At 35.3% G+C, this 27,594-nt stretch overlaps 1 protein-coding gene across 1 annotated transcript in view; it reads right to left on the bottom strand.

Moving 5' to 3' along the window:
- Positions 1 to 7,772: 7,772 nt before the first annotated feature.
- The window catches only part of LOC123531057 (sperm-associated antigen 1-like), a 39,523-nt gene continuing 19,701 nt past the window's right edge, over positions 7,773 to 27,594 (bottom strand). The window contains exons 10-23 of the mRNA XM_053518155.1: positions 27,202 to 27,279; positions 25,962 to 26,068; positions 24,632 to 25,421; positions 22,642 to 22,813; positions 22,345 to 22,425; positions 21,093 to 21,447; positions 20,372 to 20,479; positions 20,073 to 20,162; positions 19,687 to 19,800; positions 17,336 to 17,558; positions 16,612 to 16,974; positions 15,618 to 15,692; positions 14,725 to 14,820; positions 7,773 to 13,144 (exon numbers count right to left, since the gene is read on the bottom strand). Of these exons, the coding sequence (XP_053374130.1) occupies positions 13,050 to 13,144; positions 14,725 to 14,820; positions 15,618 to 15,692; positions 16,612 to 16,974; positions 17,336 to 17,558; positions 19,687 to 19,800; positions 20,073 to 20,162; positions 20,372 to 20,479; positions 21,093 to 21,447; positions 22,345 to 22,425; positions 22,642 to 22,813; positions 24,632 to 25,421; positions 25,962 to 26,068; positions 27,202 to 27,279 (2,747 nt within the window). The 3' untranslated portion in view covers positions 7,773 to 13,049. The remainder of the gene's footprint in view (positions 13,145 to 14,724; positions 14,821 to 15,617; positions 15,693 to 16,611; positions 16,975 to 17,335; positions 17,559 to 19,686; positions 19,801 to 20,072; positions 20,163 to 20,371; positions 20,480 to 21,092; positions 21,448 to 22,344; positions 22,426 to 22,641; positions 22,814 to 24,631; positions 25,422 to 25,961; positions 26,069 to 27,201; positions 27,280 to 27,594) is intronic.

The following is a 27,594-nucleotide window of genomic DNA, read 5'->3' as shown; positions in this document are numbered from 1 at the left end:
CTTTAAAAATCTTCTTGTCCAAAACCACAGGGCCCAGGGCTTTGATATCTAGTGGTCCTCTACCAAAATTGTTCAAATTATCCCCCTAGGGTCAAATATGGCCCTCAGTAGCCTAGTGGTAGAGCGTCCGCTTCGAGTGCGGTAGGTCGTGGGTTCGATCCCCAGCAGCATCATACCAAAACGTGACAAGGCAGTCTGAAAGACAGCTAAATCCCCCGCCACTGCTATGGATAGTGAAAGGGTAAACCTTTGATTTTAGCTGTGACATTGACCTTGAACTGACATGGCTGACTCTTGAATTCTGCACAACGTCTTGATGAGGTGATCATTTGACCCAAGTTTCATGAAAATCCTTCAAGGGGTTAAGGAGATACAGAGCTGAAACCTTTGACCTTCAGTTGTGACCTTGACCTTGAGTTGACATGGCTGACTCATGAGTTCTTGATGAGGTGATCATTTGACCCAAGTTTGATGAAAATCCTTCAAGGGGTTTAGGAGATACAGAGTGGACACAAAATGGAAGGCTCAAACCTTCGACCCTTAGTTGTTACCTTGACCTTGAGCTGGCATTGTTGACTCATAATTTCTGCACATCGTTTTGATGAGGTAATCATTTTACCCAAGTTTTATAAAATTCCTTCAAGGGGTTTAGGAGATATAGAGCGGACACGAAATGGAAGGCTCAAACCTTTGACCTTCAGTTGTGTCCTTGACTTTGAGCCGACTTGGCTGACTCATAAGTTCTGCACATCGCCTTGATGAGGTGATCGTTTGACCCATGTTTGATGAAAATCCTTCAATGACTTTAGGAGATATAGAGCGGACACAAAATGGAAGGCTTAAACCTTTGACCCCTAAGTTGTGACCTTGACCTTGAGCCGGCATGACCGACTCATGGGTTCTGCACATCGTCTTGATGAGGTGATCATTTGACCAAAGTTTGATAAAATTCCTTCAAGGCGTTTAGGAGATATAAAGCGGACACAAAATGGAAGGCTCAAACCTTTGACCTTAAGTTGTGACCTTGACCTTGAGCCGGCATGGCTGATTCATGGGTTCTGCACATCGTCTTGATAAGGTGATCATTTGACCCAAGTTTTATAAAATCATGAAAATCCTTCAAGGGGTTTAGGAGATATGGACCGGACACGATTTTGTTACGGAAGGACGGATGGATGCAGACCATTCCTATAATCCTTCCGCCACGGCGGGGGATTAAAAAATGATACCAGTACAGTCGACATTGTATTAAGAGACCACCCAAGGGACTGCTAAGAAGTGGTCTCTTAATGGAATGGTCTCTTAATGAATTTCAGTAAGATGAAAAGAAAAGTTATTTTTAACTGTTAATGTAACAGTATTAATTATGAACATACATGTATATTTCAAAAATCTGTTTTTACATCGTGAACACTTTTCCAAGTACACAAACCGTAAAAATTATGGCTAGATTGTTTGTAAGTTTGACTGATACAAAGGTTAATTGCATTCAGTCACGTGCAAAACGTACTTACTAATAACACAGACAAAGAAATGCCTGGTAGAATTTTGGTACCTGGTCGCTTAATAGATACTTTTTTCGAATATTTTACCTGTCGGGACTACATTAATGTGGTCGCTGGTCGTTTGATAAAAAAGTCGTTTAATGGAATGAATTTATGTACTGAAAACGTTTGGGAGCATGCAAAAACAGGGCCTTTGCAGAATATACTTTTTATCTTTGCCAAATATTTGCCATAACCTTTGCAGAACAGTTGCAGCACATGATTGCTGAATATATTCCGCAGACGAGTAGAAATGGAACGAAATGTGCAACTATTCTGCAAAGCTTTTGCAAATATACACTACGCACACAGAATGCAAATACTTCGCAAACAATTTACAATTCGCAGCTGAAACTTCAGCAAATAAATCGCAAAGTGATAGCAAAGTAATCGCAAAGTGATAGCAAAGTATTTGCAAATTGCCTGCAAATAATATGCAAAGTATTAGCAAATATGTAACAAATAGCAAAAAATGAATTTCTGAGGTTCAAAAAAAAGGACTTTGTTTAATATCTGAAAAACAGATGTAAATTCACAAAACCATTTGCAGTTTAAATAACTATTAAAAGTCAACCATTGCAGTGATCATTCAGTAACAATAACTGAAATAATGTAAGTTTCAACAATAATTTGCTTCAATCAGTAAAAAGTGTTTTATATAACTATCATTGATTAACATTACCTTTCTACATGCTGCAATATTCTCTGTTTCTTGGAAGTCTCATTGCTTAACAACATGGTATTGAATTATCCTTATTCAACAAAATTTATATCCAGAAAAAAATAATTAGAATATAATAATCTGTTTAAGTTAACACAAGTTTGCATCACCAAAATATTTCTACTAACTGATGTGTAAACATTTCCTCACAATATTTTCAAAAATCCTGCCATTTGAATATAGACCAATCAGAAAACAGAATGGTTAATTACTTCCTGTACCTAGAGTCTACCAGGAAAGCAAATTCATCTATGTTAACTATTTGCAAATGCTTTGCTCTTTCATTTGTGTACAAAGTGTTTATTTGCAATACCTTTGCTAACTAAATGAGCTAAGTGTTTATTTGCAGATGCTTTGCTGTCTGCTAATTTAACAAAGTATTTGTTTGCAAAACCTTTGCAGTCTGTAATTTATCTAAGTGTTTATTTGCAAACCCTTTGCTTCAGTGTGATATGTTTTGCAGACTGTTTGCAAAAGTCTGATGCAAATACTTTGCAATCACTTGGAATATAGTTTTGAGAAAACAAATATTTAAAATATATTCTGCAAATACATGACAAAGGGTTAAATATGTATGGGAGGGTCCTTCTGACCGGTCGTTTAATACAAAAATCGCTTAATAGAGGTGGTCGCAAGTACGATGTCGACTGTACTTCCCTTGCTTGGCGCTCAGCATTAAAAGGGAAACTGGCCTCTTCTCTCATACCCTCGTGGCGATGGATTCCATCAGGAATGAGGTGTCGAGAGTGATTAATATAAATTGTAGAACTTCCTTCACAATCGACCTAAAATAAATTCTGTATAAACTAATTAAGGCCCCGCTCTGGGGTCACATGGTTTATATAGACTTATATAGGGAAAACTTTGTAAATCTTCTTGTACAAAACCACATGGCCTAGGGCTTTAATATTTTGTATGTAGCATCATCTAGTGGTCCTCTACCAAGATTGTTCAAATTATCCCCCTAGGGTCAAATATGGCCCCGCCATGGGGGTCCCAAGTTTTACATAGACTTATATAGGAAAAAAAGTGTAAAAATCTTCTTGTCTGAAACCACAACACTTAGACCTTTGATTTGTAGCATTGTCTTACGGTCCTCAACCAAAATTGTTCAAATTGTACCCCTTGGGTGAAAAGAGGCCCTGCCCTTGGGGTCCCAAGTTTTATATAGACTTGTATAGGAAAAAGCTTTAAAAATCTTCTTGTCTGAAACCATACGACCTAGGCTTTTGATATTGACCAAAATTGTTCAAATTATGCCCCTGGGGTTAAAAGAGACCTGGCCCTGGGGTCACTTAGTTATTATGTGAGTTATATAGGAAAAATACTTCAAAAATCATCTGATCCTATTTCCAAGACTGTTTAATTATAATTACCTGATGACCCCAAGTAATATGATGTCACTTGACTATGACCATGACCTTCTGACCTACTTTCTTGTTTTTAGCTCACCTGTCACAAAGTGACAAGGTGAGCTTTTGTGATCGCGCGGCGTCCGTCGTCCGTCCGTGCGTGCGTGCGTCCGTCCGTCCGTAAACTTTTGCTTGTGACCACTCTAGAGGTCACATTTTTCATGGGATCTTTATGAAAGTTGGTCAGAATGTTCACCTTGATGATATCTAGGTCAAGTTCGAAACTGGGTCACGTGCCATCAAAAACTAGGTCAGTAGGTCTAAAAATAGAAAAACCTTGTGACCTCTCTAGAGGCCATATATTTCACAAGATCTTCATGAAAATTGGTCAGAATGTTCACCTTGATGATATCTAGGTCAAGTTCGAAACTGGGTCACGTGGGGTCAAAAACTAGGTCAGTAGGTCTAAAAATAGAAAAACCTTGTGACCTCTCTAGAGGCCATATTTCTCAATGGATCTTCATGAAAATTGGTCAGAATGTTCACCTTGATGATATCTAGGTCAAGTTCGAAACAGGGTCACGTGCCGTCAAAAACTAGGTCATTAGGTCTAAAAATAGAAAAACCTTGTGACCTCTCTAGAGGCCATATTTCTCAATGGATCTTCATGAAAATTGGTCAGAATGTTCAGCTTGATGATATCTAGGTCAAGTTCGAAACTGTGTCACGTGCGGTCAAAAACTAGGTCAGTAGGTCTAAAAATAGAAAAACTTTGTGACCTCTCTAGAGGCCATATTTCTCAATGGATCTTCATGAAAATTGGTCAGAATGTTCAGCTTGATGATATCTAGGTCAAGTTCGAAACTGGGTCATGTGCGGTCAAAAACTAGGTCAGTAGGTGTAAAAAATAGAAAAACCTTGTGACCTCTCTAGAGGCCATATTTTTCAATGGATCTTCAGGAAAATTGGTCAGAATGTTTTCCTTGATGATATCTAGATCAAGTTCGAAACTGGGTCACATTGGGTTAAGAAATAGGTCAGTAGATCTAAAAATAGAAAAACCTTGTGACCTCTCTAGAGGCCATATTTTTCATGAGATCTTCATGAATATTGGTCAGAATGTTCACCTTGATGATATCTAGGTCAGGTTCGAAACTGGGTCACGTGGGGTCAAAAACTAGGTCAGTAGGTCTGAAAATAGAAAAACCTTGTGACCTCTCTAGAGGCCATATTTCTCAATGGATCTTCATGAAAACTGGTGAGAATGTTCAACTTGATGATATCTAGGTCAGGTTCGTAACTGGGTCATGTGTGGTCAAAAACTAGGTCAGTAGGTCTAAAAATAGAAAAACCTTGTGACCTCTCTAGAGGCCATATTTTTCACGAGATCTTCATGAAAATTGGTGAGAATGTTCACCTTGATGATATCTAGGTCAAATTTAAAAGTGGGTCACGTGCCTCCAAAACCTAGGTCATTAGGTCAAATAATAGAAAAACCTTGTAACCTCTCTAGAGGCCATATTTTTCAATGGATCTTCATGAAAATTGGTCAGAATTTTTTATCTTGATGATATCTAGGTCACTTGCGCTCAAAAACTAGGTCACTATGTCAAATAATAGAAATAACCACGTCATACTCAGTTCAGCACTGGGTCATGTGGGGATAGGTGAGCGATTCAGGACCATCATGGTCCTCTTGTTTAAGATACAGCCTTGAAATTTTGATGACATACACAGTTTTGCACACAAATCGTAAAACTGAATTTCATTGACCATGAATGTGACCTACTGACCTTAATATTTTATCATCAGTTTGACATGTGAAACATGTAGCTCATATTACTCAGGTGAGCAATCCAGGGTCATCATGACCCTCTTGTTTGGAGTTAACCTCTTTTTTGAACCCTTTCCAGCATTTTCAGGTGGCATAATATCATACAGTGTTGACGTCATTCTTGTTGCTTATACTTTTGTGATATTTTTGTTAGTGCTAATCATATTGAGAGAATTGCAATAAATATCTGAATATTTTTTAAATGTTTGATTTATTAGACTAGTAAACATGTATATCTTATTTGATATTTATATGCATTGTACAGCAATTTTCCTTGAGACATTTTTACTGTCTGGTATACAATCATGGCAAATATACTTAATCACGCAAAAAAAGTAAATTAGTTAAAAGCTATTTTGTTTGGTTTTTGTATCATCACATTCTTTCCATATGGCAAAATGATTGTGTGTTGAACAGATATAATTTTCCCCACTGACTGTCCAGCCCTTTTCAATAGATATGAAATTATAGGTGAATTTCTTTCGCTTGAACTCAGATTATTAAAACAACACCCTTCTTTTGAAGTCATTGTTATGTCCAGGCAAAATTCCTATAAAATGTATATTGTTCGAGGGGTTGAACTACCAATTAACTCAAACCAATTTTGCCTACTCCTTCAAGTTCTAACATCTGTAAAATACATACACAGACAAACAAAACATTTACACAATACAACATCTTAAAGGAATAGTTTCCATGGAAAAGATTCATGCTGTATGTCGTGTGGTTCTCTTACTAACCAAAGTAAAATGCAGAAATCATTTTCTGAATGATCGCAGTTCACAAATCAACTTAAGGTTTAGAATTAAGCTTTGAGAAACAAAAATCAAGCAACAGCAGATCATAGAAAGAAAGAATTGTTTAACATGAAAATTGAACAGCATGTAAAACATGTATATAACTTTATGAAACAAGTGTCAGTATACTGATATAAACATTAAATTCCGGAAAAGGACTGCCTAAAGGGGCCCCTCTTCCGGACAGTCAAACGCCTTTAAAAACTCACCAATTTCAAAGACCTGTTACACATGTTCGTTTTGATGTATTTGCAATAGCGTGCGAGCGGTGAAATTTCACATAAGGTGGAACACAGTTTTCAGCAATTGTTCATCTTTAGGCATGAAGGGGGCAATTAGCCGGATATGCCTCCGTGGTCCACTCGAATGTAGTCCATATCAATATATAGTGCAATTTTCCCGCCTAGTAAAGGCCATTTTCATGCCAGATATAAGCTTTATTTATGCTTGATTGTAAAAAGGAATGTCCGCAGATGATTTTAAGCTACGTTATATGCTTCAAAAGTTGATTGGAAGCTGCCTTGTAAAATGAAAGTGAAAGTAGGTATTTCCTGATGTCTACCTACGCAATATTAACGTTTTCATCACGTGTCTCAGTCACGTGACCATGGTTTCACTGCATTATGGTCAACCCCATATTTTTTGGGTATATTTTGATTGCCTAAAGACAGACCTTCAAGACAAGGGTAGTCTCGCAGGAAGTGAAAGACTAGAAATCTTGATAAAAATATGTTATAAGTTGTTAATTTTATATAGAAAATAGTAGCGGATGCATTTAATACATTCATACCTTTATTTCTTTACAAATGGCATTCATTTTCAAAGGGAGACAACTTTTTCTTGACAGATACTTAAAATATTTGGAAAAAGGTGTCTCCCTTTGAAAATGAATGCCATTTGTACTTAAAAACAGATAAAAACCTTGTTTTCTTTTGCAAACTTTATTTTTATTTTGGTCAAGTAATTTACTGACATAACAAAAATCTGACATTGAATATAAACTTATGTCAAAGTAAACAAAAATTGCATGTACATAAAACAATCAGTAACAAAAAGATCACAACAATTCTTCTTTTCAACTTTACCTATTAAATAATGGAGCCGCACCATGAGAAAACCAACATAGTGGGTTTGCGACCAGCATGGATCCAGACCAGCCTGCGCATCCGCGCAGTCTGGTCAGGATCTATGCTGTTCGCTTTTAAAGCCTATTGGAATTGGAGAAACTGTTAGCGGACAGCACGGATCCTGACCAGACTGCGCGGATGCTATGTTGGTTTTCTCATGGCGCGGCTCATATAAGGGTACTTCCCAAAACAGCTTCTACCTTCTCTAAGTTCACAACAACCTCTGTATGTTCGCAACTTCTACATCTATTCAGTAAGATAAATACAAAGAAGCAATTATTACAGATAAACCAGTTGTTAAAGAAAATGTGCCTTTTGATAGTTTTATATCATGAAGCAAAGGTTCTGATGAAAAAAGTCCGCCACAAATAATGAAATCATGACATTGTGAATTGTCTTTTCTTTTTAAACGTCAACTGCTTTTAAGCAAACTTTAACGATTTTTTCTCTCACTTTTTGAGTATTTCTTTCAGAGATTTACTTCAGCAAGGAAACAGCCAATTACATGCAGACAGATTTCTATCAGATATCAAGAAAAAGGTTTCACTGTCTTAAAATAAAATTTTGTAATTACCTCCCTTTAAGGTGAAAATGCTACAACTGCTGTTTCCTGTCATACCTTAACAAGTCACATTCAATGATGCCAATTTAGTGTTATCAAACTTATCATGTCAGTAAAGGGTATTCACAGGAGAGCAATATAATGAAAAGAAATATTTCAAACAAGAGCTCATAGAACACGAAATGCGCCCCTTGATGCATTCAGTAATTGCACAAGTTACAGAAATTATATGGTCATTGTACATAAAATTTCTACTGTTCTGGGTCAATGTGACCTTGATCTTTGACCTATTGACCTAAAAATCAAAATAGGGGTCATCTGCTGGTCATGACCAACCTCATGTCAACTTTCATGATCCTAGGCCCAAGCATTCTTGAAACCATTTAACTGTTCCAGGTCACTGTGACCTTGACCTTTGACCTACTGACCTCAAAATCAATAGGGGTCATCTGCTGGTCATGACAAACCTACCTATCAATTTTCCTGGTCCTAGGCCTAAGCGTTCTTGAGTTATCGTTCAGAAACCATTTAACTGTTCCTGGTCACTGTGACCTTGACCTTTGACCTACTGACCTCAAAATCAATAGGGGTCATCTGCTGGTCATGACCAACTTCCCTATCAACTTTCACGATCCAAGGCCCAAGCATTCTTGAGTTATCATCCGGAAACCGTCTAACTGTTTTGGGTCACTGTGACCTTGACCTTTGACCTACTGACCTCAAAATTATTAGGGATCATTTGCGGGTCATGACCAACCTCCCTATCAACTTTCACGATCCTAGGCCCAAGCGTTCTTGAGTTATCATCCGGAAACTGTTTAACTGTTCCGGGTCACTGTGACCTTGACCTTTGAACTACTGATCTCAAAATCAATAGGGGTCATCTGCTGGTGATGACCAACCTCCCTATCAACTTTCATGAATCCTAGGCCAAAGCGTTCTTGAGTTATCATCCAGAAACAGATTGGTCTACATACCGACCGACGGACAGACCTACCGGCCAACATCTGCAAAACAATATACCCCTCCTTCTTTTAAGGGGGGCATAATAAATATACATCTCTTTCACTCAAGAAATATTTTTCAAAACATAAAGACATTAATATGGGCAGAAAGACTCCTACTGAATTTGTTCAAACACAGAGACAAATAAAAAAACTTAACCCTTACCATGCTAAACTTTTATAATGAACTTGTCCATCTTTCAGTTTAGACAGTACCATTAACTGTCTAAAGGGGTGCTTACCAAAATGATACTGACTGAGTGGTGAACAGTGCAGATCCTGATCAGACTGCACATACGATCATGATGTACACTGGTCGCAAAGGCAGAATCAATCGTGTTCAGCATGATAAAGGTTAATGTGTGTAGAACAAACATTGTGGTTGCCAATAAGTAATAAAGCTAACAAACTTTCTAAGAGAATTTCTTCATATTCTATAAATAGAATATGTTGCATAAATAGAACATCACTCTGATATACCATAAGGAATCTTGAATCACAGACAAGGGAGTTAATCATTGATATTACAGTGAAATACAAAATTGCAAACTGAATCACTGCACTTTGTTACATGCCTCCATAACAAACCTGCTAACAGGAAGTATGTAGGAAATATACCAACATATAAATTTAACCCTTAGCCTGCTGGCAGCAAGTTATTCTTCCTTTGCGACCAGTGCAGACCAAGATCAGCCTGCACGTCTGTGCAAGCTGATCATGGTCTGCACTGTTCGCTATTCAGTCAGAAAATTTTCATTGAACACCCCTTTGAATAATAAATGGTACTGCCCAAATTGAATTATGGACCAGTCCATTTTAGAAATTTAGGAGGCTAAAGGTTAAATAAAAAACAACTTACAAGTATTATAGACTGTACAAGTTGAATTATGCATCAAAACTGTAAAACAAATCAAACTAAAGAACAGTACAAATAGTTGTTTCATAATTAAGCAAAATCCTCTGCAAATAATGTTTGACAACAAAAAATACCCAACAAAAAGTTCTTATTGAAAATGATGTATATTCTGGATCTTGGAACCATTTTAATTTGCAGTCCAAAAAGTAAGGTCCCAATTTAGTAGTAATAGATTTGTGATTTTTAAAGAAACAAATGCAATTCAAGAAAACAAGAATATTCAATACTATTTCTGGAAAACAAGAATATTCAATACTCTTTTGGAAAACAAGAATATTCAATACTATTTCTGGAAAACAAGAATATTCAATACTATTTTGGAAAACAAGAATATTCAATACTATTTCTGGAAAACAAGAATATTCAATACTATTTTGGAAAACAAGAATATTCAATACTATTTCTGGAAAACAAGAATATTCGATACTATTTTTTGAAAATAAGAATATTCAATACTATTTCTGGAAAACAAGAACATTCAGTTCACATAAAATACTGGATCTGGGGTTATAAACCCAAAGGAATTGCATGTCTGTCAGAAAGCTATCTTATCTAATATGTCAGCCATGGCCAGATACTGATATACTGTGCATCCGTAAAAACATTTTTTTAACTGAAAACTTTGTACGGTTTTATATGTTCACAAGTTTATAAATCTAACAATGATGAAAAACTGCTAATATGCATGCTGAATCATATACCATGTGCATTTTTCTTGGTCTGTTCGACTGATATGACACTTGTACATATAATATGCTATCCTTTAGCCTGCTGGCGCCAAGTGATTCTGCCTTTGCAACCAGTGCAGGCTGATCATGGTCTGCACTATTTGCTATTCAGCCAGTAAATTTTCAGTGTCCATCCCTTCTAATTATAAATGGTACTGACCAAACTGAATGATGGACCAGTCCATTTTAGAAATTTAGCAGGCTAAAGGCTAATTAGCTGAGTCAATGAAGAAATTGGTGCAATCTCACAAAAACAACTTCTGTTGTGTAAGTATACATCATCACTTGACATTAATTTTATGTTATATGTTGTTTTGAGTGTGTAATATGTGCCACAGTGTTGGCTGGAACATTCAACATCAAGAGTAAATATATTTATGAAATTAGTTTGTTAAACTATGAAATTTCAATAGGACCATCACTTGGTTTCAGATCTATAAATATATCTGCACATCACTGAATAAAATATCAGGTAAAAAATATAAAATATTATGCTTATATTATGCAAGATCTGGTCCATAGATTATAAGATGTTGACCAATTTCAATTTGGCAGTATCTGAGAGGTTGTTTCTAAGTACAATCTTGAAATGGTTTTATAATAACTGGACCTGATCTTAACTGGAGAATCAGTATGTGTACATAACTTCATTATGCCTCAATTCATTGACCTATGAAAAGCTGCGCTTTTAAACAAGCCACAAACCACTGATTAGTTAGAAAATCTAAGATCAAGAGGTTAATCCCAAAATGATTAAAACTTACTTGGATCACTCTGAATTAGAAACAGTTGGTAACAGAAATCTGAAAACACCATACTGAAATGGACTGTAACAATCAGAGAAATAATTAATACAAGTCCATATCAAATATCTTACCTAAACAATTACACATTATATTAATCATTTAAGATAACGTGTCAGCTCAGCGAGTCAACATAAACATGTTAATAATATTTACGTAATATATGGTATATGTTAATCATGGCTATCATTCTAAAATTGTGTGTATGTTTGGGTTAAATGTTTTTTTCAACAATTTTTCAGTCATATAAACGATGGCGTCTACTAGTAGCAGTGAGCACAATGCCTACCTTTACAGTGCTGCCTCACTGGAATATCATGTCATAGACATGTGACATGATACCCCACCCAGTCACATTATACTGACACCGGGCTGACCAGTCCTAGCCTTATAATGCTGAGCGCCAAGCAAGGAAGCTACTACAGTCAAACCTGTCCTAAGTGACTGCACAGGGGAAGTTGAGATTGTGGTCTCTTAACTCAGGATAGAGTTCTGAGCATGTATTTCGGTAAAGAAGCTGTCATGAAGAAACAAGCTGATTTTCCAGCTTCAAGACAAGTTTGTTTATGATTTTCGCCACTCTGGTAAAGGGAATCTACTCTACGTGCTAATTTTTTAGGCTAAAAACTACGATTGCCATTCGTATGATCTGTATAAAACGCAAGACCACTATTAGGTAATAGTAGTTTATTTTTCCTTAACCAAAATTAATTTTATATGAAGTTATGTATTTTGAGGAAAGAAATATAAAAAATTGTAAATAATATAATACTAATAAAACTATTACCTTTAACTGATATCAAATTGTGAACAACAAAACTGGCACGAGGTGTCACGCTAATTGCCGATAATTACTGGCCATTTGATCTATGAAGTTTAACAGGTCGTAACAAAGGATGATCACACCTTTTGTTATCGGTTTGAATTGAGAAGTTGATGTCATTTTTTGTCTATTTCATTTTCAAGTTGGTCGCTTGATAACAGGTAAATGTAATGAATGGGAAGTAAAATAAATGGTCGCTGGTCACGTTTTACGGCATGTCACTTGTCTCGAGTACATTATTGTTGAAATCGCAAAGGAGGAATTTAAAGTGGTCGCTTAGGTCAGGAAGTGGCTTAACTCAAGTGGTCGCAAGGGCAGGTCCAACTGTAATAGCATTTTTCACGTCTTTGGTATGACACGGCCGCGGATCAAACCCATGACCTCCTACACTTGAAGCAGGCACTCTACCACTAGGCTATCTAGGCAGTTCTAAAATTGATATATCAGTATACTAAATGTATATATTTTCTTTTTACGTATTTTGCTCATAACCATATCCAACAATAAATATGTTCATACCAACCTGTCAGCTGATACATTATACTAAATGATTAGTACTTTGTGTTAAACTTGCAAATTATCCTCTATCATCAGTATTTCTGTCCTAACCTTAAATTACTTTTGTTTACAGTATTTATTTCAGCTAAGTGCATGTACAGTGCATATGTTATCAACTTCTCTTCTTATATATCTAACAACAGTCAGACATATTATTCAACTGTCAAAAATTGTATTCAACTTTCCGACATTATAACTGTCAAACATTGTATTCAACTTTCCGACATTGTATTCAACTGTTAAGATGCTGTATGCAACTGTCCGACATTGTATTTAACTGTTATACACTGTATTCCTTCCTCAGTTGTTTAATGTCCTCTGGGCTGTAAATCTTGGACGGAAGTGATTCTAACTTGTTCATCACTGTCTGAACATCTGTAAAATACACAGGTAAACAAAATATAACACTGTGACAATGCTTTTAGCTATTAGCATATTAAACATACATATCAATTAGCTATTAGCATATTAATCAAAGGCCTGAATGGCCTGAGTCGGCTAATGATTGATGTACTGACAGTATAGTCTACCAGTTTCAGTTTGCTTTTAGTTTTTTTCTTAAAATTTCATAACACAGCTCGATATTTACCCAAAATATTATATCCGGATACGATTACACTTTTCTCCAGTTTCAACAATATATTTTACAAATTGTGATGATACGAAGACATTTAGCAGCAATTGGCAGTATCTGACATTGAAGTTTACGGTTAAATTACCTCTTATTTAAATCTTTTCATAAAAAAGTTGTTTCGTTTCGCCAAACATAGACGATCTACTTTCGATTTCAAAAACTACAAGAAAATTCAATTTAGATAATGTTTCGCCGATTTGTTTATTTCTCGAAAAATAAGAATTAAAATCATTTTTAATATCAGTAGTAATTAAACAAACCAGTAAGAGCTTCTTCTTCCGATAATTTATCCGTTTACTGACTGCAAAATTCAACCCACGCAAAGTTTGTAGAAATCATATGATGCGTGTTTACGTTCAATGTGGGAGAATTAAGGCTGATCGGCTATGTTACCTAACGCATTCAGACGATTCAGATTTTGTTTTTAAAAAAGCATTGTGTGCGTTTCTGTAATTTTATATACGTTTTTATACGCTTAGAAATTATTAGACATGCGTATTTGCATTATTTCTATACGTAATTTAATTTAATACGCATCTTATCTGGAGCCCTGCAGTGGAACTATTTTTTGTCTTTCACTGGATGTTACCCAAGTTTTGTAAGCCTGCGCAATTCTTAAAATGCACATTTATGCTTAATGAGTTACATTCGAGAATTGCACAATTACAAGTCATAAATATGACAGATTACATCGTATATTGGTCATAGCAAAGGGAATTGACACAACTTAACTTCAATCATGCAGTGAACTGTTTGAAATTTGAGAAATCTAATGGAACTACATCCCTTCACATGTTATTCGGTCCATTTAGAGAATCGTTGGATAGCAAGGACTCGTCAAAAGGCTTTCAGCCTTTAGCCGACTCAAAAATACATATCAAGAAAATACCTTTAGCTACTGTAAATTCAGGAAAAGTCCATTAAATATAAATTAGTTTATCAGCAAATTACACAACTAAAAGAAAATATCAGTCGACCAAGTACATACCAGTTGATTCAACACCAGTGTGGTTTTAGGTGTTTTTTTAAATTTTGTTTCGCTTTGGAGGGGTTTAAGGATATGACATAACTTAAATTTAATTTATCTGTTAAACTACTGTGAAATCCTTAATATTTGTGGTGGACTAATTTTTTGTGGATTTCATGGTTTCAAAAATCTACTAAATTCAATACCAATGACCATGTAAAATTCCCATTAATTTAATCTTCAAAAGTTGAAATCCACCAAAATCATATGCCCCACCAAAATAGCAACTTTGCACAAAACCGTAAAAAGTAATTTCCATGAAATTAAATGATTTTACAGTACTTTGAAACAAACCTGTTTTCTCTTTCTGTGACATGAACATGGAAACTGTCTTAAATCTTGGCACAGTTGAAAGGTTTCTTAGCAACTCGTAGCTTGTTTCACCTTCACCTGTCATAATACAACAAGAGTTTAAATACTGAATACATAAACTGCTATCTCTTAATGAAAAGTTCACTTACAAGCTTTTTACAGGCTATTTTACACACTTTTTTTAAGTTTACAGTAAAACAGTAAATCACCAGCTGAGGTTGCAGTGGGATGGGAACAATATTCTAGTCAAGGGTTTTGTACAACCTTTTCACCAACCCAAGCATAGACCAACTTCTGTAAAAGTCATGTTCTTCATTCACACATTAGTATTGGATGGAAAGATGACTAACAAATTTTGCTTCATAACCATAGAAGTACAAAGATTATGCAGGGACAATAGGAATTGATTGAAACAGCTCAGTTGCTTTAGTTGAGAATTCTGTCTTTGTAATAATAATAATTTTTGTGATCAAGGTGAAAGGCAAGCATGAAATAGGCTCCTCAGTAAATGACATTTCTGCTGATTCGGCCGAATCCAGATCTTTTTCACATCGACTTTGAGGGCAGCAGTAGTCTAGAGCTTAAGAATCTGCTGTTCTACCTAGGGGATTGTGGGTTTGAGCCCCACCGGGGTCATGACCATGTTTCTCATATGACAACAGAACCAGTTTTACCAGGAAGCCGACTCCACAGTAGTTCAAATAAGTTTAAAGCTTTCATCACAACTGAGCTAAAATGAATTGGTATTAACTAAAATCCACTTACACAGTCTTCACATTATACTGTTACATCCCTAAAGGTTTTTATAGATATACAATTTACTACTATCTTAGGTAAACTGACTCATCATACAAACGTTATATAGATAAACTTACCATTAGGTAGGTAATGTTCAGACACACATCGTGTTATTACATTAAGCATGGCACCATCAAGCTTATTTGATATCACTGAAAATAAAATCAAAACATTGTTAACTTTAAATACAAATTGCATTGTAAAAGTTTTAAAATTAGTAGGAATATTTTTTCCAGGTGTTCATGCATATATCTGCTAAGCCAAAAAAAAGCACACAATAAAGCTACAGTGAATGGATGCCTTTAAGGCAAAGCAAAAAAAACAACAAAAAACAAAACAACAAATCCTTATAATTCTAAGTAACAAAGTTAAACTTTCATAATTATTGTTTTCACATTTTCACTGATTAATGTTTTCAGTCTCTGCATCAAAAATTCCAAAAACAACTCCTATCAAATCTTGAAGGCATACGCTAGAATTCCCTGTATATGAGATGGGCGAAAATTTTCCCATTTAGAATTTCTTCAAACTTTGGATATTGAAGAACAATCATCTAAGAAACAAAAAAATGCAATAAAAATCATAGGTCACCAGATTCGAAAAACAGTTGTCTGCCCTTGAAAACGTCATTTTTTGGGGAAATGCCATTTTCAAGGGCAGATAACTCTTTTTCGATACCGGTGACCTATGATTTTTATTGCATTTTTTTGTTTCTTAGATGATTGTCCTTCAATATCCAAAGTTTGAAGAAATTCTGTTATTGGGAAAATTTTCGCACCAAATTCTAGCATACGTCCTTAAATCAAAACAATGGTCATTGAAAAGGAAATCATCTAAATAAGAAAATGAGTACCAATACTTACATGTTTTATTTACAACTAAGAAAAGTAATTGCTGTTTTTGAAATATTTTTGCTATCAGTTTCAGCCCTGACCCAATGCTGAAATACATACAGTAATACAAAATGATAAACAAGGGGTTCATCAATAAGTGAACTTCTCCACTAAATCAATCAAAATGCTTGAATTAATATTGGAATTTTTACTGTATGAAATAACTGTTCTCATTTACCAGTTTTTATATCACCAGGTTTGATTTGTTTGAGCAGATCATAATACAGCTTCACAGTTTCCGAATTCTTTAGAGCATTCCAGGCTGATATAAACTCATATGGTGTTGCTTTATCCAGCTTTGGTGCTGTCTGTGGCACACTTGGTAAACCCTGACTGGTTTCCTTTATTGCTGATTTCTTCTGACTGGGTTTTGAACCTTTTTTGCTAGAACCAGTCTGTGAATTGACTGGTTTACTGTCTTTGTGCTCTTTGACTGGTTTTGATTTTGATTGTTTCTTGTTTGTTTCTGTGTTAATTACTTCTACTTTGGGTTTTGCATCTTTTCCACCTGCCTTGCTTTCTGAACTTGCTTTTGATGCACCTGCAATTTGAAAGCCAACATTTTGAAACAACTATCACATTTTAAATGAACTACCACAGACAAGAAGATTACTATATATACATGCATGTGTAACTGTATATGTCTAAGTTATATAGAGATAACAACTTATACTGCAACCAGCTATATGACTTTTCAAGATTTCCCCTAAACAAAATTTTCTGGAACATTTTTCAGCTGAACAGCAATCATCATTTTTGGTACTTTTTATCCAGTATTTTCTGTATAAGTACCAACCCTCTCTGACAGATTGTGCTCTGTTCTGGACTGTGTAGTGACCAGTCTGATGTAGGTGTTCTGACCTTGCACAAGTTGGACAGTGTACTCACTTTTACTGATTTACCTTTATCTATATTCTCTTCTTCCTCACTTTCAACTTCCTGTATCACCATACGCCTCTTCTGTTTACCAGACTGTGTCCCAGTCTTTTTTGCAGACTGTGTACCATTCTGTGTTCCAGAATGTGTCCCGGTCTGTTTTCCAGACTGTGCACTGGATACCTTTGAGGCCAAGTCATCTTTCTTACTCTGTAAGTCAGCTATATTTTTCTTCATACTTTCCAGTTCCTGTGTACAGACAAACAGGGTGTATAGTTGTATATTACTTTAAAACTTAAAAATCAAGTTAAAGGCTTAACAAGATATAGTGCATTTACTACAGAGAAATTTCTTCCCTTAATTTCATATGAAGCTGATATAAACTGTGAAATCATTTAAATTCATTGACATGAAATTTTGTGGTTTTTGGACAAAACAGCTACATGTTTTTTATGGAGATATGAATGTGTTGATTTCAACATTGGAACTGAAAATGAGTGATAAATATGTTTGTTTGTTAACATCTTACTACATAGATATACTGAACCATGAAATCCAAGAATATAAGTCCTCTACAATAAATAACGATTTCAAAGTATGTCTTCCCTACAGCATATAACCTAATGCATGTAGTTCAATTAACAAAATAGAATACTTCTCTATAATAACTAAAGAAATTCTAACTTATGTAGTTCATTTCTATAGCAAAGTAAGTTTTAGTTATATATCTGCTAGACTTATTTTCAAATTATGCATTTTTTTAATTTTTGACAACAGAAAATTTGACGAGCTGTTGAAAAATATTCATTACTTTTATAATTTGTAAAACTACCTCATAAATCATAAATTCCCTTCATGTTACATTTCATCTCCAAAATTAAAGGTCCAATACTAAGGAAAGTGAACATTTTAATTTCTTTTAAAAAGCACAGAAACTATTTCATTTTATTGGAAAATGAAAGTTGGTATGTAGAAATTCGAAATAAATCGCAGTATATGTACAATTATTTTTCTATGAAGTATGAAGAAAGTTAAAAAGACCTGGGGGGTCATTCTGTTGATTCATTGAAATTTCAACATAATACACATACATTTCTTTGAGTTTCAAAGACCTTCTGTAAATTTTGACCTGCCAATCTTCATTATTTAGTGTCTTGCAGAAGTCTATGCACTGGCTATGAAAAACTAGAGCTATCACTAAAGGTGATGAATGTACCCCCCGCATGCACTGACACAGTACACTGCAATTTGACGCACACAAGATTGCATAATTATGTGGACTGTATGTATATAGACTGTATGTATACAGTATAGTAACAAAAAACAAAGTCCCATAACTATGCAGAATATTTATCTAAAAGAATGTAACATGCACCATGCACAACTAGGGTTGGTACTGATCACTTGTGTGAAGTTTCATTAAATGGTGTGTAAGGGTTTGGTAGATTAGGCACGCACAAGATTGCATATGCAGACTGTATGTACATAGTATGTTAACAAGAAACAAAGTCCCATAACTCTGCAATTTTTGTCGCTGAAAGAACCTAACATGCCCCATGCACAACTACTGTTGTTACTGATCACTTGTGAGAAGTTTCATTAAATTGTGTCAAGGGGATGAGGAGAGATGGTGCGCACAAGATTGTGTCTATGTATATAGTATAGTAACAAAAAAACAAAGTCCCATAACTCTGCAAAAATTTTTTCTAAAAGAACCTAACATGCCCCATGCACAACTACTGTTGGTACTGATCACTTGTGTGAAGTTTCATTAAATTGTGTCAAGGGGATGAGGAGAGATGGTGCGCACAAGATTGTGTCTATGTATATAGTATAGTAACAAAAAAACAAAGTCCCATAACTCTGGAAATTTTTTTTCTAAAAGAACCTAACACGCCCCATGCACAACTACTGTTGGTACTGATCACTTGTGTGAAGTTTCATTAAATTCTGTCAAGGGGATAAGGAGAGATGGTGCGCACAAGATTGCGTCTACGGACAGACGGACAGACAGACAGACAACCTGAAACCAGTATACCCCCCCTTACAACTTTGTTGTCGGGGGGTACAAAAATGCCAACTCAATTTCCCTTAGTAATGGACCTTTAACAATTTAAAAACTGTATACAAACCATATACTAATACTGAGAAATCATTAAAAATCTTGGGATACTAATTTTTGTTGATTTCTCGGTTTCGCCAACCAAAGAAACAAAATCCATTAAAACATGTAACATTCTCATTCAATTCAAACCATCAATTCCTTTTTTCACAAAGCAGCCATTTTGGCTCAAACCAAACTATTAAAATAATTTCATTGTATGCAAATAGCCCATGCAAAATGTCCTTGTTACGAGTATTAAAATCTAACAGATACCTCTCTCCAGTAATTTTTCAGTAGTTCCATTTCTTTCTTTGCTGCTGAATTTCTAGGATCAACTTGTAGTAAATGTTTGAGGTCCTCAATACCGTCTCTGTATGTTTTCAACATCTGTAATTGGAATACATGCATTTTTAAGGTGAAAACTATTTGTTATATCAATACATCAGTAAAAGACTTAATTTCAGTGTTCCTTTTTTCCTTTCTATGAAATAAAACATTAGTCAAATATCATTCTTCAGATACAGTCTGACCTTTGAAAATAAAGAGACTACACTGCAGAGTTATTCTTTCTTTTAGGATATTATCGTTTTTTACCGTTAAAAAAAAATAAACATATCCTTCAACACCTATTAGGAAACTAACAGAATGTTTGTACCTACCTTTCTAGCCTGAGCCCGTCGGAACAATGCCTTCACATTATCCTTCTCTAACTTCAGTGCCTCTGAACAATCCTCCTCAGCTTTCTTTGGCTGTCAATAATAAATACAACAGAACATTCAGTAAGTTGGTTAAATAAATGTGAAACTTAAACTAGACAACAAAATGAAATGTTCAATGTCCCCAAATAATATAAGTTCACTAAGAAATAAATAATACCAATGGGTGTTGTTTACTTCCAATATACAAACCTACTGTTATAACAAATATAAAGCTGAGTATTAACAATACAAAAACATACCTGATTAGTTCTGATGTAGCATAGAGCTCTGTTTGTGTAGATAGCAACCTGGCCTGGTAACACAGTCTCACATTTATTGTAACACTCTATTGCCTCTTTGAATTTACTCTGAAAGAAAATAAATATTACAATTATATCATGATAGTATGGGTTTTTACCTGAGATGTCCGCCTAGCAGTCCAAAAAAAAAAAAAGAGATCTGTCCTCCACTAATCTGCTATTTAACAGCATGACTGATCTCAAGACCTTGATGGATCTGTTGTGCAACAGGATCAGAAACCTTACAACTTTTGGAATTAATCAGACTTTTTTTATGAGTCCTTGTTTCCAGTCATAGCCAGTTGTAACCCGTTTAAGTTGTCATTTAGCATGACTGGGACTTTATAAAGACAAAAGAAAAGTTATTCATTGGTGACAAAATTTTGTGGATTATGTGTCTGCATCAATCCACAAAATTACTGGGACTTTATAAAAACAAAAGAAAAGTTATTCATTGGTCACAAATTTTTGTGGATTATGTGTCTGCATCAATCGACAAAATTAAATCCCAATAAACAAATATTATTCCCATTCATTTCACAATCACTGAAATCCACAAACTCTTATTCCTCAAGAAAAAAACAAAACGTTCTGGCTAAAATCACAAAATTTCATGTTCACAACACTGAATGTTTTAACAGTAATTAACTTATAAACTTTTTAGACTAGATAAATTCACTACCTGTTTAACATATTCATTTCCTTCTGATTTAAATGTCTCAAACTGTTCCTTGGGTGTTAATTTTAACTGTGGTACACTTTTCTTCTCTTGTTTAGTCTCTACGGCTACAGGTGTTGGTATTTCTGCTTTCTTGGACGGACTAGATACACTCTGATTAGTACTCTCTTTTGATTGGCTGGTGCTTGTACAGGTGGACTGTGATTGGCTGCCAGCTGGTGGGTTACTGAACACTGGTGGTGCTGTAGATTTTCCATCCAGACCAATAATATCTGGGATTTCGAATGGAGAGACCTTCGGCAGATGAACTTTCTCCCGCCATCTTGGACCATCCTTCTGTGACAACATGTGCTGACATCTGGTATCAATACATTTTAGAATGCAATATCATAAAACAACTTGGCAAAATTCATTATGAATTCCTAAATCAAGATACAAGACTACAAGATAAGACTACAAAAATTTGTTTCTTTCAAAATCGAATGATACATAACCATTATTCAAGGATTTCTCAACACTGATATAACTTAAACCATCAGCCTACTAAATATCTAAAATGGACTGGTCCATCATTCAATTTGGGCAGTACCATCTATTATTCAAAGGGGTGTTCACGGAAAATTTACTGACTGAGCAGTGAACAGTGCTGACCATGATCAGCCTGCTGATCTTGGTCTGCACTCGTCGCAAAAGCAGAATCACTTGCCTCCAGCAGGCTAAAGGTTAAAGGTTTGATATACTGTGTAACAAAACATTCTTCCATTATCAAGGAACCAGCTAGAATAACTTGCTTGTTGTGAACTTGCTACAGTGACATCTTTAATGAAGATACTTGACTGTAGACTTAGATTATGTATATCTAGTGACAAAAACATATTTGTAACAGAAGTACAACTTTATATTTAAATTACTATTGAGAATAGGGTGTTGGTAAATTACTAATGCATGCTCAAATTAAGTAAGGAACAAGCTATCTTCTTCTAAGGGGCAGACCAGAGTATTAAACTCTCTAGAGATAATTTCAATTTGCAGTTAAAGTACTAACAGAAAGACAATCTGGTCCTAATACACCCTCCCCAACTCCATCTCCCTACCCACTTCCCGGGGAAAATGCAACCTGTCTGGTGAAAAACAACAAGAAAGGCTTAAGGCATTACTGGCAGATGGAAGTTATCACCATTCAACAGAACCTCTACATTATTAATGTTAATCAATGATGAAGTAAAAATGCCAACTATCATATTACACTGTTTACCTTTTTGTTCCTAGATGAGCTTGATCCATTCTAGAATCCAGCAACAAGACATGTCTATAATCTATATAGGCTGGTCTGAACCTGGAAAATAAATCAAATATGTAACAGATTAAATATTATGTAAAATTTTGTCACTATACAAGCTACATGAATGCAGGGTTACCGTAATTAAATGGATTTCCGTTAACCAATAGCATATTCAAGAACATTATATTCCTTAATATAGACCAGCATTAACTTAATTCTATGATCTTAAGGGTTTGATGATTTGTTTATGAATGAACTGAAATAACAAACCTCTCTAAGTGTTCATAAGCCAATGCTCTCCGAAGTAGTGGTTTAACACAATGTGGTATAAGGTGTAGGGAAGCGTTACAGTCTTTCACCGCTCCTGGTAAATCTCCGGTCTTCAGGTGGCAAGCAGCACGATTACTGAACATCAATGACAAGTTTACAGTCTGACTCTCATCTGAAATAAAACAAGAGACATGATTTATTCTATTTTTAGTAACTGTGTTCAGTAACTTTGACCAAAGAGAGACCTTGACCTCAGTCGCTACAAAAGCAATGTTCCAACCTTTCTGTTCTATTAAACTACCAACAAAAAAAGTTCCATTGTAGTATCTTGTTTCTTATTTGAGTTATTGAGTGGGAATCATTTTTTATATTTTAAGAAACAGCATCCTCAAATACAACCCTCAGCCAGTTCTTAATGTAAGCTTGCTATACATCAAGTTTGGTGACAGTATGTCAATCATAACATGTTAACAAGAGGGCCATCATGGCCCTATATCGCTCATCTGGTAAAATGGTTGCTATGAAGATTTGTATTTAAGCTTGACCCCGGGGTCATGATTTGAACAAACTTGGTAGAGATCCACTAGGCAATGCTACACACCAAATATCTAAGCTCTAGGCCTTCTAGTTTATTTCTAGACATTTTTTTGAAGATTTTCCTATGTACAATCAAGTAACCAGTGGGGCAGGGCCAATTTGAAGCCTTGGGGTCATGATTTGAACAAATTTTGTAGAGATCCTCTAGGCAATGCTACATGTCAAATATCTAAGCTCTAGGACTTCTGGTTTATTTTTAGAAGATTTTCCGATGTACAATTAAGTTACCGCTGGGGCGGGGTCAATTTTACCCCGGGGGTCATGATTTGAATAAAATTTGTAGAAGTCTACTAGGCAATGTTACATATTAAATATCTAAGATCTAGGACTTCTGGTTTATTTTTAGCAAATTTATGAAGATTTCCCTATGTACAATCAAGTAACCCCTGGGGCTGGGTCAATTTGACCCTGGGGGTCAAGATTTGAACAAATTTTGTAGAGGTCCACTAGGCAATACTACACGACAAATATCTAAGATCTAGGCCTTCTGGTTTATTTTTAGAAAATTTTTGAAGATTTTCCTATGTAAAATCAAGTGACCCCTGGGGCGGGGTCAATTTTGACCCCGGGGGTTATGATTTGAACAAATTTTGTAGAGGTCCACTAGGCAATGCTAGTTACTTTAAACGACATTTTCTCATAAACCGCTAGGCCAATTTCATCCAAACTTCACAGGAATGTTCCTTGGGTGAAGCTCTACAAAAATTATTCAAAGTAAAAGTTTACGGCCGGATGCCGGACGAAGTGCGATAACAAAAGCTCACCTTGTCACTCCGTGACAGGTGAGCTAAAAACCTGAAAACACACTTCTGATTATCCCAGTAAGAAAAATCTATTGATAGGTACTTATGCATTGCCCCTCAAAACTCTACATTCAAAACGGTACAACAGATCAATGCCATAGACCATTGTGCCATGGTGGTATTGTCAAAGTATGCAGATTAATTAGATTATGCTTGCCTTGAACTTGACCCTACTGACCCCATAGATAATCCAAACCTTGGTGTTTCTAAAAGCTACCTATATTCAAAGTTGGATTCCAGTACATCAATCTAAACCGAAGTTATTGGGCGGTAACTGCTTTTTTTCTATTTTTACTAACAGTGACCTTGACCTTAATCCAATCTAAATCTTGGTCTTACTACAAGCTACCTATAGCCCAAGTTTCATTTCAATATCTCAACCCAAACTCAAGTTATTGAATGGAAATGAAAAACATGATGACATCCATTCAGCCACCTGCCCACCAACCTAACGACATCACCAATCTAATAACAAGGTTTTCAACTTTGAAAATCCTAGTTTATAAAGAAACTCATATCATAGCAGTCACATACAATATTGTCTAGTTTTGTCTACTCCAGTGACAGTGGAATAAATATAAGAGACTTACCATTTTCCAGTAGGCTGATCACTTTGTTATATTTGAGGCAAGCTTCACCATATTGTCCACTTTTAAACAGTGTAGTTGCTTCCTCCTTAATCACTGCTGTTTTTGGTGGCAATTCTTTCATATAAAATACTGGTCTCTTTATTTCTTGTTCTGGTACAACAGCCTCTGTCTCAGAACTTTCTACCTCAGAACTTTCCTCTTCTTCTGCACTTTCCGTGTCTGATTTTACTTCTTCAGCAGCTACTGGAGAACTCCTATCATCTTCAGTGTCATTTTTGGTTGTTTCACTTAGTTTATCAGACTGACTGTCTTTAACACTTTCTTTAGAATTGTTATCTTCCGATACCAATTCTACTTTTTCCAATTCTGTTTCTACCTTGATCTTGCTTTCTGATTCTTTTCCAACATCACTCACAATTTGTTCATCTTTTACAGGTCCATTACTAATTTCTGTTTTATTTCTTTCTTCTTCTGAAACATGTCCATTCACTAACACTTCACCTTCATTTTCATCATCTTTATCACTATCACTGTCAACTTCTTCTATCTGCATTCTCCTTACAGGATTTTCATCTTTTTTATCACCACTTTCACTGACAGATTTTTCACCATTTTTGTCAATACTATCTGTTTTTGTAGATTTTAAACCTGAGTTGTCACCCTGTGAAGGCGTACTATCTGTGTTGGCAAGATTTTCAGTTTGCTCGTCTCCGTCAACATCCTCAATGACCATTCTTCTACCAGTCTTTTTCTTCTCCTGGGTATCCTTTTCTATTTGTTCCAACAGTTCCTGTGCAAAATGCAACAGAGTAAAACAATATTGTTCATGCCACGTTAATCTACATACAGATGTGTGCAACAGAACAGTTTTTATGAACACTTAATTCTAACACACTGTACATACATTCCATGCAAGGCGAGTTTTGTTCTACATGTTCTCTACGTAAGTTCATAAGAATAAAGTCTGTAAAAAGCAACTGGTCCTCAGACAAAAGAAAATCCACAGAAAGATAATTAACTTAAAACTTAAATTGGGCACATCAGATTTCAGACAAATATTTTATCTGAATTATATATTTACAGCTTAATTTTATATAAATTGCATCTATATAATTTATTAGATCTACATTGCTAGTTCAAATATCTTATATACAGTCAAACTTGGGCTAACAACCACCTTTCAACAGAGACCATCTGCCCCAAAAGACCCTCCAATTAAGTTTAAATTCCAATTTAAGCATATGCAGTGCATTTAAACCTGCCTTCATAGAACAAAGTTTGGCAATTCCCACGGTCTTAATAGCAAGGTCTGACTGTATTATCAAAGTACCTGAGCTTTTTTGTTGTTTGGTTCTATCTTCAAGACATCGTTAATGTCAGCTTTGGCTTTCTGTAGTTTTTTCAATCCTTTATATGCTGTTCCTCTCCTTAACAAAGCTGAAAGTAGAAATTTTCATGAAATATCCTTTATTTTTTTGGGACTACAGTCACATCGACACAATTTAGGTTATATGGCAATTTTTCCAGCTTTTGACGGTGGAGGAAGAACACAAATGATCAAAGGTATTATTACATTACGGGCGGACTCCTGGGTAGAGCCACAAACCTTCCACAAGCCAGTTGGATAGTTCCATCACATGAAGAATTCTACTCCCCATGAAAGGTTTCAAAACAATATCTACGAAGAGCAAATTATTCAAAGTCAGCAACCTTATCCGCTTGGCCACAGAGGGCCCTATTAAACTTCATTCACTATTCAGTCAGCTTAGGTCATACAAAACTTAAAAGTTTTTAAAGACAGAGAAAGGCCATAGATTGCAGACCTGGAATAGTTAATGGTGTATTTATAATTAATTGCAATGTTATTATGTTTCCTGATTAATCAATGTAGTATTTGTAATTATGAGATCTAATTTAATAAATTTTCTACATTGCAATTAAGGGATGTAGCTAACAATTACAATTTACTTTTCAGTTACACAGCATATTATAGAATATAGATATATAGAATATTCGCAACAAGATATTATTTCATGCACAGGCTGGCACCTGGTTTAAATAAACAACCATTGGCTAGACAGGTTTCTACTTCTATACTGGGTAATATTAAGTCATATTTCAAAATGGAACCAGCAGTTTTTGACAAAGATTTCTTTTTAAACTGTAGGGAAAAGCGACAAAGCCCCCTGGCAGGCATGTGTTTTTGACAAATCAGAATAATAATGCTTTACCGACATTTCATATGCTTTTTAGAGACCTATTACACATGTTTTACAGACTTTTTGAAAGCTTTGTCAGCCTTAACCAAACTCTTTCAGAGAGATGTCCTCGGAAAGAAAATGTTGATGCTGATAGACAGATGCCAAAATAAAGCTGAACATATTCTTTGAACAGTCAAGCTACGAATGCACACTTGAATAATATCTTGAAATATTCTATAGACTTTGCTTTTCATTTAGATAATTTTCATACAATGTACACATTATATTTAAGGCAATTTGACAATCACTCCTGCAAACAAAATCTTGCTATGTTATATGCTGGTGCATGTACATTTATCTATAACATACCTTTAACATTGCCTGGTTCCAGTTTCAGCACAGTATCTGTATCATTTATAGCTTTCTGCCAATCAGAGGTCTTTAAATCTAGAAATAAAACATAGTACAGTAAAGACAATAATGTTTTTATCTCTATTAAAGAATTTTGAATTGAATTCTTTAATAAACTGTCTCAATTAAGAACACAAACGTCAAGGAAATCTAAAGACCGGGCTTGAAAAGAAATGGACAGACAGAAACCCTCCCAGTTTACCTTTTTCAGTTCTCTGTTGCTATTTTAAGCTTGTGCATTTTCAACATACAAGAAACCAAAGCGGACACTCAGTGGTACAGCATATGCCTCATATGACAAAGAATGAGATAAGATATCCCAAAAGATTTGTAGAAATGGTTCCAACAGTT

Source organism: Mercenaria mercenaria, chromosome 11, assembly GCF_021730395.1.
Source record: "Mercenaria mercenaria strain notata chromosome 11, MADL_Memer_1, whole genome shotgun sequence".
Classification (NCBI taxonomy): domain Eukaryota; kingdom Metazoa; phylum Mollusca; class Bivalvia; order Venerida; family Veneridae; genus Mercenaria; species Mercenaria mercenaria.
This window is presented reverse-complemented; position numbering and strand designations above follow the sequence as displayed.